This window comes from Balaenoptera ricei, chromosome 6, assembly GCF_028023285.1.
Source record: "Balaenoptera ricei isolate mBalRic1 chromosome 6, mBalRic1.hap2, whole genome shotgun sequence".
Lineage (NCBI taxonomy): Eukaryota > Metazoa > Chordata > Mammalia > Artiodactyla > Balaenopteridae > Balaenoptera > Balaenoptera ricei.
This window is the reverse complement of record NC_082644.1, coordinates 86,529,246-86,545,302: the sequence shown is the minus strand read 5'-3', so window position 1 is coordinate 86,545,302 and position 16,057 is coordinate 86,529,246. Positions and strand designations below refer to the sequence as shown.

Genomic DNA, 16,057 nt, shown 5'->3' with positions numbered 1-16,057 from the left:
TAATACAGCACAGGGAGAGCTGGCCTTTCAAGACAGGCAGGGCCTAGACCCTGCCCTGCTCAGAACTCACTGTGTGATCCTGGGCAAGTGTCTCCTGTCTGCGAAACACAGGAGCAAGGGTTTCAGGGGTTCCATGAGTGTTTAATTCAAATTTAATTTTAAAAATTATTTTAAACCGTTAAACCATAATAAAATGTCAGACCGTGGTCTCCAGGAGGAAAGAGGCTTTGTTCTGCTCACTGCTGTGTCCCCAGTGCCTAGAAGGTGTTTAGGACATAGCGGAAGTTCAAGAAACATTTGCTGAGTTCATGGACAGAGGAATGAACTTGTTGGACTCCAGATTAATCTGTTCTGTGCAGACTTGGGATAAAGTCTCTTCTGACACCTCTGTTTAACTGAAGAGTATGAGACTGTAAGGTAAGCTGTTTGAAAACTGTCACCGCTTATAATAGCCTGTACGAAACAAGACTTTCTTGATTATATGCAACCAAAACAATTAAATTAGATGCTAAGGCCAATCTAAGACAACAACTATCTTCTGTTTTTCTCAATTTCAAATGTTTGTGTTCATCAAAACTACTTCAATTATTCATTCATTAGTGACCAATTCCTTATTCATTAACTTTATAATATGCAAACACTACGCATTTGAACTAATAACCATAATTCTAGCAATTATATTTATTTATTTATTTATTTATTTATATATGGCTGTGCTGGGTCTTTGTTTCTGTGCGAGGGCTTTCTCCAGTTGCGGCAAGTGGGGGCCACTCTTCATCGCGATGCGCGGGCCTGTCACTATCGCGGCCTCTCTTGTTGCGGAGCACAGGCTCCAGACGCACAGGCTCAGTAATTGTGGCTCATGGGCCTAGCTGCTCTACGGCATGTGGGATCTTCCCAGACCAGGGCTCGAACCCGTGTCCCCTGCATTGGCAGGCAGATTCTCAACCACTGCGCCACCAGGGAAGCCCTCTAGCAATTATATATTGCTGTTTATCTATTGGTGTTTAAGGCAGGATTGAAAAAAGTTTTCCACATTGTTTTAAAATCACCAGACCAGATGATGTCTAAGGCAGATCCACAGCTTTTTAAGGTTGGCCCAGAGTAATGCATCTAATCAGCATCAGCTGGAGTCAAGACTTTCTGGAAAGTTTAAACACACTAGTCATCTCTCTTCTCAGTGACTCACTCTCTGGAGACAGATATGCAAATCCTCCCAATTCCACCCCTGCCCCACCCCCAATACCGCCAGCCTACCGGGTGGGATGATGGGCTTGCATTCGGTCGCTGAGAGCGAAGGACACTTCACAGCAGCACACTCAGTGACAGAACTGTGCTCGGAGAGGACCCCGACGGCCTGGCAGGGCCCATAGTAATCGACCGCCACCCGGTCCGAGTAGGCAGCACACACGCTACTGTAGGTCTCCCCGTTGTGCCCGCAGATGGGCTCTGGGGCTCTGCAGAAGGCCTGAGGGCAAGAAAGCACACTTAGCCTGTAAACCTCTGTGGTGCACTTTTCCTAACCAAGAGTGCAGAGTAGGTCTCCTTATTTTCAGGAAGGAAAAAAGACAGTAAAAATTCTTGGACCCTCTGAAGTAAGCTCCTGAGGTTGCTAAACATGGGGTGGGGCTGGGGGCAATAGGGCTGTCCCAAGATGAATTGAAGAGATTACTTTTCTCAGCCTCTCCGGGACTTGGGTACTCGACTTGGGTACTTGTTCTCTGTGAACTGATATGAGATAAAAATCCTCCCTCCCTCCAGACTTCCATTATTCCAGAAGAACCTGTTAGAAGAAAACAAGACCAATCTTCATGCAAATTCAGAGGCCTTATCATTTCACGCTGGGTTCAGGATAAGGAGAGGGAAGAGTGGAGAGATCAGGAGAGCAGACAGACTGGATCCATGAGGTAGGTTAGGAACATGGAAGAGAAAACTTGAAGCCAGGAACAGGGAACAACAGGAAGAGAAGACTGGGAATTCAGAGTAAAGGTATCAGTGCACTTGGAACATGATCTCTGAGGGGAAACAAGCCCAGGGAGATGAGCTGAAGGGATTTTCCGACAATGAAGACCAGGAAATGAGCAGCCAGAATGTCTGGTGTCAGCCAGCTGTGGGCAGGGGATGCTGGCCCAAGGCTGGGCTTCCCCCAGGCAGAGGGCCCAGCACACAGATCAGTGCTACTGTGGGAGGCCTCAGTGGGGTTGTCCTTGGGGTTATTTTTAACATGAATACAGATTTCATGACCCTCAAAGACTGAAAGATAAACTGATGTAAGACAACATTAAGTTTCAGAGAAATTTGCAGTCACTTTTCATACCTCAGGTGGGACTTCAGTGGGAAGAGTGGGGAAAGAGCTCTTTTCTTCGTTGTTTTACCTGGCATTCTTCCTGGGCTGTTTTCTAACGAGGGCCCGCAGAACTAGGGGAAGTGAAGATGCTGCTGACTAATGCAAGGGGGTGTGAGACTTTAAATTCTTTTCCTAATGGTTGGCGGCAAGAAGCCTCTCTCTTCTTGCTCTGTACACTAGATGTGCAAAGGTTCACACATGAGCAAGGGGGCCCTTCAGTGTTAGGAGGAAAAGCCAGCCTCGGGATGGCTCATTTTTGGTGGAGGACTGAGTGCTCTAGATTTGACGGGATTCACAGCAGACCCTGAAGGGGTCTCACTGCTGATTCATGTGTAAAAGATCATAAGCTGATTTCATGCTCAGTGTACTTGGGTTTGTCAGGTAAACAGTGGTACCTGGCACGGGCCTTTGTATAAGAGGCTTTTCCCTCTCTGGTACAAAGTGCAGAGATTGCTGTGCTCCATGTGGTTTGTATCACAAACAGGATCTCGGACCTGGTCACAGGTGAGCTGTCTTGGCAAACACTCATATTGGCTACATCCAAATTTATCAAAAGTTGTCAGGCAGACTTGTGGTTTGGGTATGCATCTGAAAAACACAAACGCAGCACCATGAGCCAATGTCGTAAGGGACCATGGTGGGGCCGGTAAAGAAAGCACTGACAGGGCACAGGAGGCTGAGGAGAAAGTAAGAGAGCAATCAGAAACAGTCCCTGTGCCCAAGAGCTTATGGAGAGTGGGGAGTCGAGCGTGCATGTAAAGCAGGCTATCAGGTAGAAAATCACACACCAAATGATCGTGGGAATGAGTCATTCTGATTGGGGAGCCTGGAGAAAGCACCGGGAGGAGGTAGAACCAGGAGGATGAAGGCCTGCCAGGCTGAGGGAGCAGCAGAGCAAAGGTGTGATGCCTGAGACCCTGTGGTGCTGGGGGAGAGGGCAGGGGACACCGAGAGCAGGAGCAAAGTATGCTCAGGGTGGAAGAGGCATGATATGAAGCCATCAAATGGGCTGGGGCCCAAGGCTGGAGGCCTTCTCGTTAGTAATAAATGAAGCATTTTCAGAGGCTTAATTATCAGCTTGGCTAATATGAGTCTATCTTAAGAGAAGGCTTCACAGTATGTGCTGAAAATTTCAGGTTTCTGTGCTTACAAGGCTGAGGACCTGATGCTGGCTGGTAGTGAATCACTGAGAGAATGCCACCCCCTGAAGCTGGGTTTTCCCAGTAATACCTGAACCTTGCTCCATTCTCAATCTCTGAACTTCTTCAGAGGGGTTAGGGAGGATGGTTCTTTTCTTCTTTAGACTCTTTTTGCCCCCCTCATTTCTATAAAGGGTATTTATAATTTTCTATAACAAGATAAGATCTATGAAAATGTTTAGCTTTTACTGGGTATTTGAAATAATAGGATACACAAATATTAATCTATAAAGTAAAAGGAGAAGAATATATTAGCTAGCATCATATAATTTCAAAGGAAATTACTTCTATTCTTTTTAGAGATAAGCTTCCTGCACTGAAATCACCACCACCACCATCACTACTACTAATGTGGTTGCCTCTTCTGATGGGATTTAAAATTAGGATGCATGTAAAGAGAAATTAAGAAAACAATCCCATTTACAATCACATCAAAAAGAATAAAATATTTAGGAAAAAATTTAACTTAGGAAGTAAAAGACCTGTACTTGGAAAACTATAAGACGCTGATGAAATAAACTGAAGACGACACATAAAGATGGAAAGATATGCCATGCTCATGGATTAGAAAAACTAATATTGTTAAAATGGCCATGTTACTCAAGGCAATCTACAGATTCAATGCAATCCCTGTAACAATACCAATAGCATTTTTCATGGAACTAGAACAAATAATTCTAAAATTTGTAAGGAAACACAAAAGACCCTGAATAGCCAAAACAATCTTGAGAAAGAAAAACATAGCTGGAGGTATCACTCTCCCTGATTTCAAACTATATTACACACAGTCATCAAAACAGTATGGTGCTAGCACAAAAACAGACACATAGATCAATGGAACAGAATAGAAAGTCCACGAAGAAACCCATTCTTATATGGGCAATTAATCTATGACAAAGGAGGCAAGAATACACAATGGGGAAAAGACAGCCTCTTTAATAAATGGTGTTGGGAAAACTGGACAACTACATGTAAAAGAATCAAATTGGACTACTTTCTCACACCATACACAAAAATAGATTCAAAATGGATTGAAGACTTAAATGTAAAACCTGAAACCATAAAACTTCTAGAAGAAAACATAGGCAGTATGCTCTTTGATATTAGTCTTAGTAATATTTTTTAGATATGTCTCCTCAGGCAAGGGAAACAAAAGCAAAAATAAACAAATGTGACTACATCAAACTAAAAAGCTTTTGCACAGCAGAGAAAACCATCAACAAAATCAAAAGGCCGCCTGCTGAATGGGAGAAGATATTTGCAAACAATATATCTGATAAGGGGTTAATATCCTAAATATACAAAGAACTCATACAACTCAACATCAAAAAAAACAAACACCCAATCAAAAAATGGGCTGAGGATCTGAATAGACATTTTCCCAAGAAGACATAAAGATGGCCAACAGGCACATGAAAAGATGCTCAACATCACTAATTATCAGGGAAATGTAAATCAAATCACAATGAAATATCATCTCACACCTGTCAGAATGGCTATTATCCAAAAGACAACAAATAAGTCTTGGTGAGGATGTGGAGAAAAGGGAAACTTCATGTGTGTGTGAGTGCACACACACACACACACACACACACACACACACACACACACACACACACTGGAATATTACTCAGCCATAAAAAAAGAACGAAATCTTGCGACAACATGGATGGACCTAGAGGGTATTATGCTAAGTGAAATAAGTCAGACAGAGAAAGACAAATACTGTATGATTTCACTTATATGTGGAGCCTAAAAAACAAAACAAATTAACAAACATAACAAAAGAAACAGAGTCATAGATACAGAGAACCAACTGGTGGTTGCCAGAGGGGAGGAGAGTGGGGAGAGGAGAGAAATTGGTGTGGGAGATTAAGAGGTACAAACTTCCAGTTGCACAATAAAGGAATCACAGCTATTAAATGTACAGTATGGGGAATACAGTCGATAACTACGTACAATAATATCCTTGTATGATGAAAGACAGTAACTAAACTATAAATGTATAGAAATACTGAGTCACTATGTTGTATACCAGGAACTAACACAGAGTTGTAGGTCAATTATACTTCAAAACAAACAAACAAACTCATAGGAAAAGATCAGATTTGTGGTTACCAGAGGCAAAGGGTGAGGGGAGAGAGAATTAGATGAAGGTAGTCAAAAGATACAAACTTCTAGTTATAATATAGAGATGTAATGTACAATATGATAAATGTAATTAATACTGCTGAATGCTATATATGAAAGTTAAGAGACTAAATCCTGAGAGTTCTTAGCACAAGGAAAAAAATTTTTTTTTCTATTTCTTTAATTTTGTATATATATAAGATGATGAATATTCACTAAACGTATTGTGGTAATCATTTCATGATGTATGTAAGTCAAATAATTGTGCTATACATCTTAAACTTATACAGTGCTATATGTCAATTCTATCTCAATAAAACTAGAAGAAAGAAATTAGAATGCATGTAGTAATAATTTTACAGAAATTTAAGACATTTGAAGAGAAATAAAGAAAAAGAAGAATATTTAGAACTTCACTATCTATTAACATTGAAGGAATGAGAACAAAGAATATCAGGAGAAATTTGGTAATTTTGGAAGGAAAAACATTACCAATTTGAACGTACAAAAATAAGAGGATCAATAGGAAAGGCTGAGACTCTGGTGGGTAAATTAAAATAAACACGATCAGGGCAGGGACTTTGTCTTGCTTACTATTGTGTCCTAGTGTTTAGAAAGATGCCTGGTATATCCGTAGATATTTGATGAATGACTACAACTTTATTTATTTATTCTCAACTTCTTATTTTTTAAACAATTAGTTTTTGAACAGATAATACAAGCCCATGTAGAAAGTGAAAAGACACAAAATCATATATAGTGAAAAGTAAATCTCCTTCCTACTCCTTGTGTCCCAGCCACCTAATTCCCTTCCCCAGAGGCAACCATTATTATCAATTTCTTATTTATTCTTCCAGAGATATTTTATATAAGAATAAGCATTTATATATGCTGACTCAAAAAGTATGTGCATTTAAAATTTTGGTAGCCTTGGACAAATTGCCCTCCAAAGAGGATGTACCAATCTTCACCCCAAAACCCTCTTGTATGGGAGTGCCTACTTCCCTACATTTTGTCATCAAACTTTTTACCTTTACCAATCTGGTAGACAGAAAATGGTACACAATTGTAGTTTTACTTTAATTTACATTTCTCTTAATATGAGAAAGGTTAAGCATTGTGGTAGATTGGCTAGATGATCATTCATCAAATTCATTTAATTTTCTTCCTGGGCATACATCTAGATTACATTTCCCAGCCTCCCTGGCAGTAGTTCTGGCCGAATGACTAAGTTCTAGACAATGGAATGTGGCTGGAAGTAGAGATGAATTTTTAACCTGGCCTATAAAAGCTTCTCAAGAGCAACCTCCATCATCTCCCTTCTCTTGTCTGCTGGACAGAGGAGGACTAGAGGCTGTAGGAGCAGAGTTGCTAGATGGAAGGATCCTAAGTCTCTGAATCACATGTAGAAAGCCACCTGCTGAACACCCAAATGGACTGTATTTGAACTTCTACTATGTTAAAGCACTGATATTTGGGAGTTTGTATACAGTAGCTAGAGTTACTCCCCCCCAGCTAATATAAGCATCTTTTCAAGTGTTTAAGAACCATCTGTACTTCTTCTCCTATGTTTACGTCCTTGGTCCATTTTCTATTGGTTATTGATCTTTGCCCATTTTTATACTAGGTTGTTCATCTTTTACATATTGATTTGTAGGGGTTCTTTATATTGTAAGGACATCAGCCCTTTCTCTGAGATTCTTCTCAGTTTGTCATTTGTTTGTTACCATGCAGAAAATTTTCATTTTCATGTAGCTGCATTTTTCAAACTTTTCTTTTATATTTATTTTGTATTATACCCAGCCAGCCCTTTCCACTTTGAGATTTTATTGTTTTATTATAAAAGCAAGCCAACCGTATTCAGAAAGTTTAGCAAATAGAGGGAAACAAACAAATACCAAAACAACCCTCAATTCTACCTCCCAACACAACTATATTATCCTTTTGACTTATTTCTTTATCATGTTTCCTTATGTATAGCACCCTGTCTTCCTTCCATAGCAACTCTTTGGGCTTAGTTTTCATGATGTAAACTTTGCTAGATGGGTGACCAACTCTCTTTGCTAAAAGAAAATCTAAGTTTGTTAAAATAAATTTAACACACGAGAAAATCTTTCCCTCCCTTCATGCTGCACCAGGATTTTCAGGATGGAGAAGCAATTGCTTATTCTCCACAAAACCTTCATAAGGCAAGGACTGTGGCACTGGGACATGTCCTGCTCAGCTCTCTGAGGTAGTCGGTGAACACTCCAGTTCTAGAAGCTTGAAACCTAAGTGAATCATCAGGACCCTCACCCTGCAGCCACCACAGGCAGAAATCCGTCATTAAGGCGAGGTCAACTGCACTCTGAGCTCCTGAGGAAACTGCAGAGAAAGGAGCCCCTAAACAACTTCATAAAATACTGAAGTTGTGCTTCCAGAGATTTCTCATGTCCCATCCCTACAATGGAGGTAGGTTTTAAGTAGAATGTTTCCTCTTGCCATCAGGCATAGGTAGCTAGTAACAAGAATGCATCTGCCTCTCTTGTCTCAGCTGCCACCTCTCCTCGCCTCACACTTTGTTCCAGTCTTACAGAACTGCTCTAGCTCCCGGCATACACCACGCTCTCTACTCGTTTCCAGCAGCCAAGATCTTTGCTCCTGTTACTCTCTCTGCCTTCACCAGCACCACCTTTCCTCCACCGTAAACCTTGCTGTCAGTCTCCTCCTCGTTTTTCCAGCCGACTATCACATGCTCTAGAGGCTTTCCCAGGTTCCCCCAGGCTGTGTAAACTGCTCAACTTCTGGGCCCCCAATCAAAGCATGTTACCAAGCAGCTTTACCTGGATCTTTCCCTCTAGACTCCAACTTTTCAGGGCAGAGACCACCTTAATTCATCTTTGTATTTTCACTGTCTGGTATAGAGTAAGTGGTGACCTTCAGTTGAAAAAGATAAGGAGGCATTTGACTTACCTTTGGTTTTTTGGGCAGGGGTTAGGAGTACATGGATCCTTTGAGATGCATGATCCAAACTCAAACTGATGGTCTTGGAGGCCCACACAGCGAGCAATGCAGGCGCTGGGGTAAGTGCGTCCATTCTGCCCACACACAGGGACAAACTGATCTGCACAGTTACAGGGCAGACCTGAAGGGAGGAGAGTGCCTCAACAGTGTGCATTTGTATGGTCCCCTTCCCCTCATGTTTCCTAATTAAGGCAAACCACTAACAAGCACGCAGAGGTCTCAGGTTAAAATAGAATTTTAATAAGTCAGAAAAAAAATCCTTCCAATCTCTGACAGTGTTTTTAAAGGTGCCAAGGTTCTGAAAAGCCATTTGTCTGCATAACGACTGTCCTTTGTTCCATTTATTGCCAGCTAATTGAGGGCCTCCAGATCTTGATTCCAGGGGTAGAGACGAACAGAGCTATGGGTAGGAAAAGTAAAGAATGTTTCTCTCAGTCTGGTATATAAAATCTGAAATTTAGATGTTTGATTCTGGCTTAGGGGATTTCTAGAATGTTAAAGGATAATATCAAAACCAAGACAAATAATGAAGGTTGTAAATGCCTCACATAGGTTCCTTCCATCTCCTTAGGGAGGGGGAAGAACAAGAAGGTAGTAACTTGGGAAATTATTGTAACTTGAGACTTAAGAATTTTTATGAACATCTCCTTCTGAGTCCTGTGTGGACTGGGGCACTCTCTGAGTCCCCCAAAATGTGGTATACCTTGTGGCCAGTAAAATCTCCTTAGAGTCTGCTAGCTAAATAGTCATTAATGTAATTTATCCCAGGACATGAGGGGCTACACACTACAGGGAAAAAGCGTCCTGCTAGTTGTAAAGTTCAACTTCCAAAAACACTTAGATGTAAGTAAATAAATAGAAGACTTCTGTGTAAATCCTTAGTTCATTTTTCATCCCCACATCATTTTAACTGTTTCTCTAAGTAGAATGAATTGTCCTCATCAGACCAAGCAGACAAAGGATAAAAATAAAGGACAACAACAACAGAATAAAGCAGCAAAGGCTGGTACTCATTAGGGTGGATAGAGGATGGCGTGGAGCTAGTCCTGCCTCTACTTCCTCATCAGTCTGCCGTTCACTTCTTATTTCTGATCTCCTTTTTATTTCCAATGGGCTGGGGATACAAGGTTGGTAAAACCCTATTCTGTTCTCTTCCTACCCCACTCCATGTGTAATACCAACTCCATGGAAGGAGAATCAAGCTGCTGCTGCAGCAGCAAGAAATGGAGTAAGGGAAGCTACCTGATTCCTCTTCACCCAGAACCGAAGGTATTTCAGATTTGGGAAAAAGCAGACACCAGCAGATACCAGCCACTGTGCTGTTGCTGTTGACAACCGTAGCTTCTTCTCAAGAAAAGAGCATCCCATCGAGCTAGGCTTTTCACTTATTGCAGCTGGTGTGAGCATAATACCAGCAGCATAAAGCAAAGGAAAGTCAAGAAAGTCGTATTCTTGACCGATTGTTCACAAAAATTCTTAAGTTTCAAAATTACAATAATTTCCTGTTTTTCCCCATCCCTAATGAGATATGAATGGAAGGAATCTATGTAAGGTGTTTACAACCTTTGTCTTTGTCTTGCTTTTGTTATCACCCTTCAACATTCCAGAAATCTCCCAAGCAAGACTTGACACATCTAACTTCTAGATTTTATATACTAGATTGGGAGAAACACTCTTTACTTTTTCTACCTATAGCTTTGTTTATAGGGGTCCCTACCTATATGAATTCAGTAAGACAAGGTAGGACAAGAAAGAAGGTGGTAAAAAAAACATTAAAACAGAAGCAAATTTAGAAAATATATGGACACTTTAGACCATAATGGTAGGGATAAATGGTTATTTTAGCAGGTAGAAAAATTACATTTAACTAAAACCATCCCAATCACTGGCCCTGTTCTTTTTGACTCATGGAACTCCAAAAGGACCCTAAGAAACCACTTAGTTTAATGCCTTCAATTTTTAGAGGAGGCAACAGATCCAGAGAGGAAAGTACCTTGCTCTCAGGTTATGTATTAATTTTACTGTGAAAATTTGCAGTTAAGGCAAGAGCAGAGAAGCTGCCTTGAAGGGAACATGAGTACAAAGGGATGAGGGCAGCTTCTGGGTGACCATGGTTACCTGTGAAGGTACGACGGTCATCTTCTGAGCTGTGCTCACTGAGACACAGGCGGGTAGAACACACCAAATTGCCAGCAAAACAAGAACAGATATTGCAGTCAATATTAAAGGAAGTTCCATGACCTGAGAGAAAGAGAAATAAAATGTTGATCTATGTCATGCATTTATAAATAAATCATAAATTAAAAAATTTAATAGTTTAAAGAGCTCTAAAATAGAAATTCTTGAAAGATGACTTCTGAATACACAAACTAGGGAGTTAAATTTGTAATACTTACATTTTTGTATTTACCTCCCACCATATCCCTCAAAACCCCTAATGTGCTCATCTCACCAGACTGCACCTTATTCTCTGAGAATGTTTCTGGCTACCTCTTTTGCCTCAAGTGCTCGTTCCTTTCCTCCTTCTGGAACTTAACTCATCTTTCCAGGACCAGCCCTGATGCCATCTTTGGGTTGAAGACTCTCCTGATGCCCTGGCAGAAATGACTAGCTCCTTAAAGTACATACATTTGGTCTGCTCCTTTTTGTGGCTCAAATTCTCTCCCATCTTAGCATGCAAAGCATGACCTCAATCCCTCATCCCAGTTTCAGCTCCACAAGGCACTAGTATGTTCTTTTGTATAGAATAGGCATTTAATCAGTGAAAGCTTAGGGAAGGAATGAACTTGTCTATCTTCAGATGTTTTCTGTGATTCAAGGTACATACATTACATTTTAGAATATGGACTAAGCAATGAATACCTGACTTGCTGGTCTAAGCAGAAATTTGCAAGCCCTTTTTAGCCAAGAGTACTCTTCTTAAAATAAAATCTCACACAGAAGAGTAAAACAAGAGGCATATACAAGCTGAACTACTCTGGTTGATGGCTAGGGGGATGGACGTAGAGGTAAGGATAGCAGAATGAGCACGTGTAGTGGGGAGCACATTCTCAAAAGTGGTATTTTTTCACAATTTTTGAGGTTATATATTGATAAGAACAGTTATTAGGGCTATAAGCAAAAGATGGTTAAGGAAACAGTGAGAAAGCAAGACTCTTAGACTTTTAGAGAAGGCGATAAAGCGGGGCACCTTTTAATGTGCTCTCTCGCAACCACGGATCAACAGTGTCGTTTCCATCCCCCAGTTTGCTTTGCATGACGTCAAACTCTGAGTTTTACTTCTGGGAAAGGGGCAGAGGGGAGAGAGACTGTTGAGGAAGGGGTGGGGAGGGGTAGACCTGTGTCCTTGCCTGTTGAGGGCAAGGGCTTTGGAGTCGAATAGGCCTGGGACTGAATTCTGCTTTGGTCACTTACTAGTTGGGTGACCTCTCTTACCATCAGCTTCCTTACAATAGCACCTGGGCAGGATTCAAAGAGCAACTGGGAGGATTTAAGGAGATAACACAGGCCAAGACTTAGCATAGTGCTTGGCACACAGTTAAGAGTTCAAGTGTTAGTTATTATTAGCTGTTAGTCCCTTCTTGATGAGGCTTCTAAGAGGGTTCCTTAGAAGTCCTCATGTTCTGTATAGTTGAAAAATACTTCCCTGGAATATCTGCTTTGTAGACTTTACTTTCTGGTGAGAACCCATCCAATGTTCTCCCTACAAAATTAATATAACTAATCTCATGTTAAAAACAAAAAACAAAAACAGTTCAAGACTCACTTTTTCTTTTTCCTCCAACAATACAAGACTTCTGAAGGTCTATACAGTGCATCTCTATACAGTTTTCTAAGAGTCCACTTTGCCCACATGAGCAAATTTTATAACAACCAACTTCCCCTGCAGATGATGGCACTTGGATCAGTGTCCCTTGACGGACAATAAAATCAGATGCTTCTCCCAATTTGCAACCTGTATAGACAAAATTAGCTGAGAGAGCTGGTATTGTTCTCTGATATTGTTTTATGACATTAGATACACTTCACACAAGTCTTATAGGTACTGTGTGGCCACTAAAGATTATGTAATAGAACTTTCACTAAACTAAGGAACTGCTTTGGTTCACTGGCCAAAAACATATCCTCTCAAACAAAAATTCCATATTCTGTGAGTTGGTGGTGATTAAAGGACATGTACCTCAAAGATAGCAATAGTTCTGTACAAAAATGCTATAAGATATGTAGTTTTTTATTTCTTTAGGCTTATCAAATATATGTTAAAATCAGTTTTTTTAAAATTTTACTGTATTTTTTATTAATTTTATTGAAGTATAGTGATGTACAATGTTCTGTTAATTTCTGCTGTACAACAAAGTGATTCAGTTATATATATTCCTTTTCATATTCTTTTCCATTATGGTTTATCACAAGATATTGAATATAGTTCCCTATGCTCTACAGTAGAACCTTGTTGTTTATCCATCCTATATATACTAGTTGGCATCTACTAATCCCAAAATCCCAATCCTTTCCCCCACAATTCCTCCCTCCCCCTTGGCAACCACAAGTCTGTTCTCTTATGTCTGTGAGTCTATTTCTGTTTCATAGATGTGTTCATTTGTGTCATATTTTAGATTCCACATATAAGTGATATCATATGATATTTGTCTTTCTCTTTCTGATTTACTTCGCTTAGTGTGATAATCTCTAGGTCTATCCATGTTGTTGCAGATGGCATTATTTCATTCTTTTTTATGGCTGAGTAGTATTCCATTATATATATATATAGCTCACATCTTCTTTTTTTTTTTTTTAATTTATTTTTGGCTGTGTTGGGTCTTCGTTTCTGTGCGAGGGCTTTCTCTAGTTGTGGCAAGTGGGGGCCACTCTTCATCATGGTGCATGGGCCTCTCACTATTGTGGCCTCTCTTGTTGTGGAGCACAGGCTCCAGACGCGCAGGCTCAGTAGTTGGAATCACAGATATTTTTAAAATGGAGTATGGCGACTGACTAGTTTTAGAATAATCTTGGTCAGAAAACTTTTAGTGATGGAAAACAAGTACATCTTAAATTCAAAGAAAAGTTGAATACTTGATTGGACTTAAGGAAAACCCATTTGTTTCCAAATTTAACAAGATTTATTATGATGCTATAGCTGATATATTATAGCATTACACAAATATTATACATGGTCCTTTGAGACATCATGCTTATTTAATCTTTTGTTCCTTTTTACTTCACACATGTTTAAAAATGTTGATTCTAACATGATAAAGAAACATATTCAATTGGGAAATAGACATAAGAAAGCAACTATATTCTAAAGGGACCCACAGAGAGATAAAGACCATAAGAATTCTATGGGATAAAAATTTTTCAGCCTTAAAATCATATGCATTTCAGCACAACATTAAATTTATGAAGATAATTACACATCCGATTGAGAATGCTATTTCTCCATGTTTTAAAGGAAAGAAAAGAAAAAACACGAACAATGTGCAGTACATCTTCTCAAACATTATAGCATAGAAGACAAAGTACAAAAAGCTGGCCCAAGGGTCTTTCTTCTTTTGTTGTCAAGAACCCTACGACTCGTTATGAGAGTCTGGGTTTGGATTGAAATTAGGTTACAATCAAAATGACTATCGAAAATTACATTTGCCTTTGTCTTTTTCTGCTTACATAAATAATACATGTTGGAAAAACCTTGAACATTATAGAAAAACATAATTTAGAAAATAATCTCATTCCAAAGATAACTCCTGTGAAGAAACAGCAGAGGCACGTACTCATACCCACCCCACACCCCACCCATCTACCTCTTACCTTGAACACAAGAGTATGGAAGGCAGGGATCACCAGACGGACACCCTTTCCGGTTTACCTCACAGAGCTCATTAGCGGGGCAAGGATTTGGGTTACAGGGATGAGTTACCTCTTCTACAATGTTACCTAAAGTACTTGGTCCTGAAAAAACAAAAACAGATCAGTTTAACCAACCCAAAAGAGTAACAGAGGTCTGTAAACTGTCTGAGTTAATGACATCTGGAACAAATGGACAGCTCATGAGGACTGATTCTAGTAAGCTATTAAAATACTCAGATTCCTTGATCATTTGTGCATTTAGCATAAACGTACATTCATTCATTTGTTATAAATAAATGTTACTGGGTGCCTACAATACACCTGGCAAGGTTCTAGGTACTAGAGATACAGTAGTGAACAAAACAGACAAACCTCTGACATAGAGTTTACGTTCTGGTCAGGAAATAGACAATAAATAGACACTGTGTGTGTGTGTGTGTGTGTGTGTGTGTGTGTGTGTGTGTATGTATGTAAATAAAAAGTCAGATAACAATAAATGATAAGCAGTGTAAGGGGATGGAAAGTAACAGGTATATTTTGAATAAGGTAGTCAAATAGCTTATGTCTAAGAGGGATAATTTAGCACATTTCACCATAAATGATGATAATTTATTATGGTACGATGGACCCTATACCATGATTATATTTCTTAACTTGTTAAACAATGACCAAGGAAGAATCTCATTTAATATACAGTCATCCCTCAGTATCTGTGGGGGATTGGTTCCAGGACCCCCATGAACTTGCCAAAATCTGAGGATGCTCAAGTCCTTTATATAAAATGGCATACATAGTATTTGCATATAACCTAAGTACTCTCTCTTGTATAGTTTAAATCATCTCTAGATTATTTATTTATTTTAATTTTATTTATTTATTTATTTATTTTTGGCTGTGTTAGGTCTTCGTTGCTGCGCGCGGGCTTTCTCTAGTTGCGGTGAGCGGGGGCTACTCTTCATTGTGGTGCACGGGCTTCTCATTGCGGTGGCTTCTCTTGTTGTGGAGCACGGGCCCTAGGCACACGGGCTTCAGTAGTTGTGGCTCGCGGGCTCTAGAGTGCAGGCTCAGTAGTTGTGGTGCACGGGCTTAGTTGCTCCATGGCATGTGGGATCTTCCCGGACCAGGGCTCGAACCTGTGATCCCTGAATTGGCAGGCGGATTCTTAACCACTGCACCACTAGGGAAGTCCATCTCTAGATTATTTATAATACCTAATACAATGTAAATACTATGTAAATAGTTGTAAATAAAATGTAAATGCTATGTAAATGGTTGCCAGGTATACAGCAAATTCAAGTTTTGCCTTTTGGAACCTTCTGGAATTTTTCTTTTCCGAATATTTTCAATCTGCAAATGCGGAACCTGTGGATATGCAGGGCCAACTATATGTGTGATATTTAAAAAGAGTATTGAAATTTAAACAAAAGCATTTCTTTAAGTTTCCTCCCACTGAAATAGTTTCCTTCTACACATATATTTGACTGCTCTAATAGCATCCAGGATTGTGAATACATTCATTTTGCCTACTTGA

At 39.9% G+C, this 16,057-nt stretch overlaps 1 protein-coding gene across 2 annotated transcripts in view; it reads right to left on the bottom strand.

Moving 5' to 3' along the window:
• The window catches only part of RECK (reversion inducing cysteine rich protein with kazal motifs), a 75,446-nt gene that overhangs the window by 3,769 nt on the left and 55,620 nt on the right, over nt 1-16,057 (bottom strand). The window contains exons 13-18 of one of the 2 annotated variants that reach the window (XM_059925069.1): nt 14,488-14,628; nt 12,446-12,634; nt 10,798-10,920; nt 8,629-8,800; nt 2,743-2,935; nt 1,258-1,468 (exon numbers count right to left, since the gene is read on the bottom strand). In XM_059925069.1, the coding sequence (XP_059781052.1) occupies nt 1,258-1,468; nt 2,743-2,935; nt 8,629-8,800; nt 10,798-10,920; nt 12,446-12,634; nt 14,488-14,628 (1,029 nt within the window). Of the gene's footprint in view, nt 1-1,257; nt 1,469-2,742; nt 2,936-8,628; nt 8,801-8,898; nt 9,080-10,797; nt 10,921-12,445; nt 12,635-14,487; nt 14,629-16,057 lie in introns of those variants that run through there. The other variant, XM_059925070.1, reaches the window with a different exon arrangement.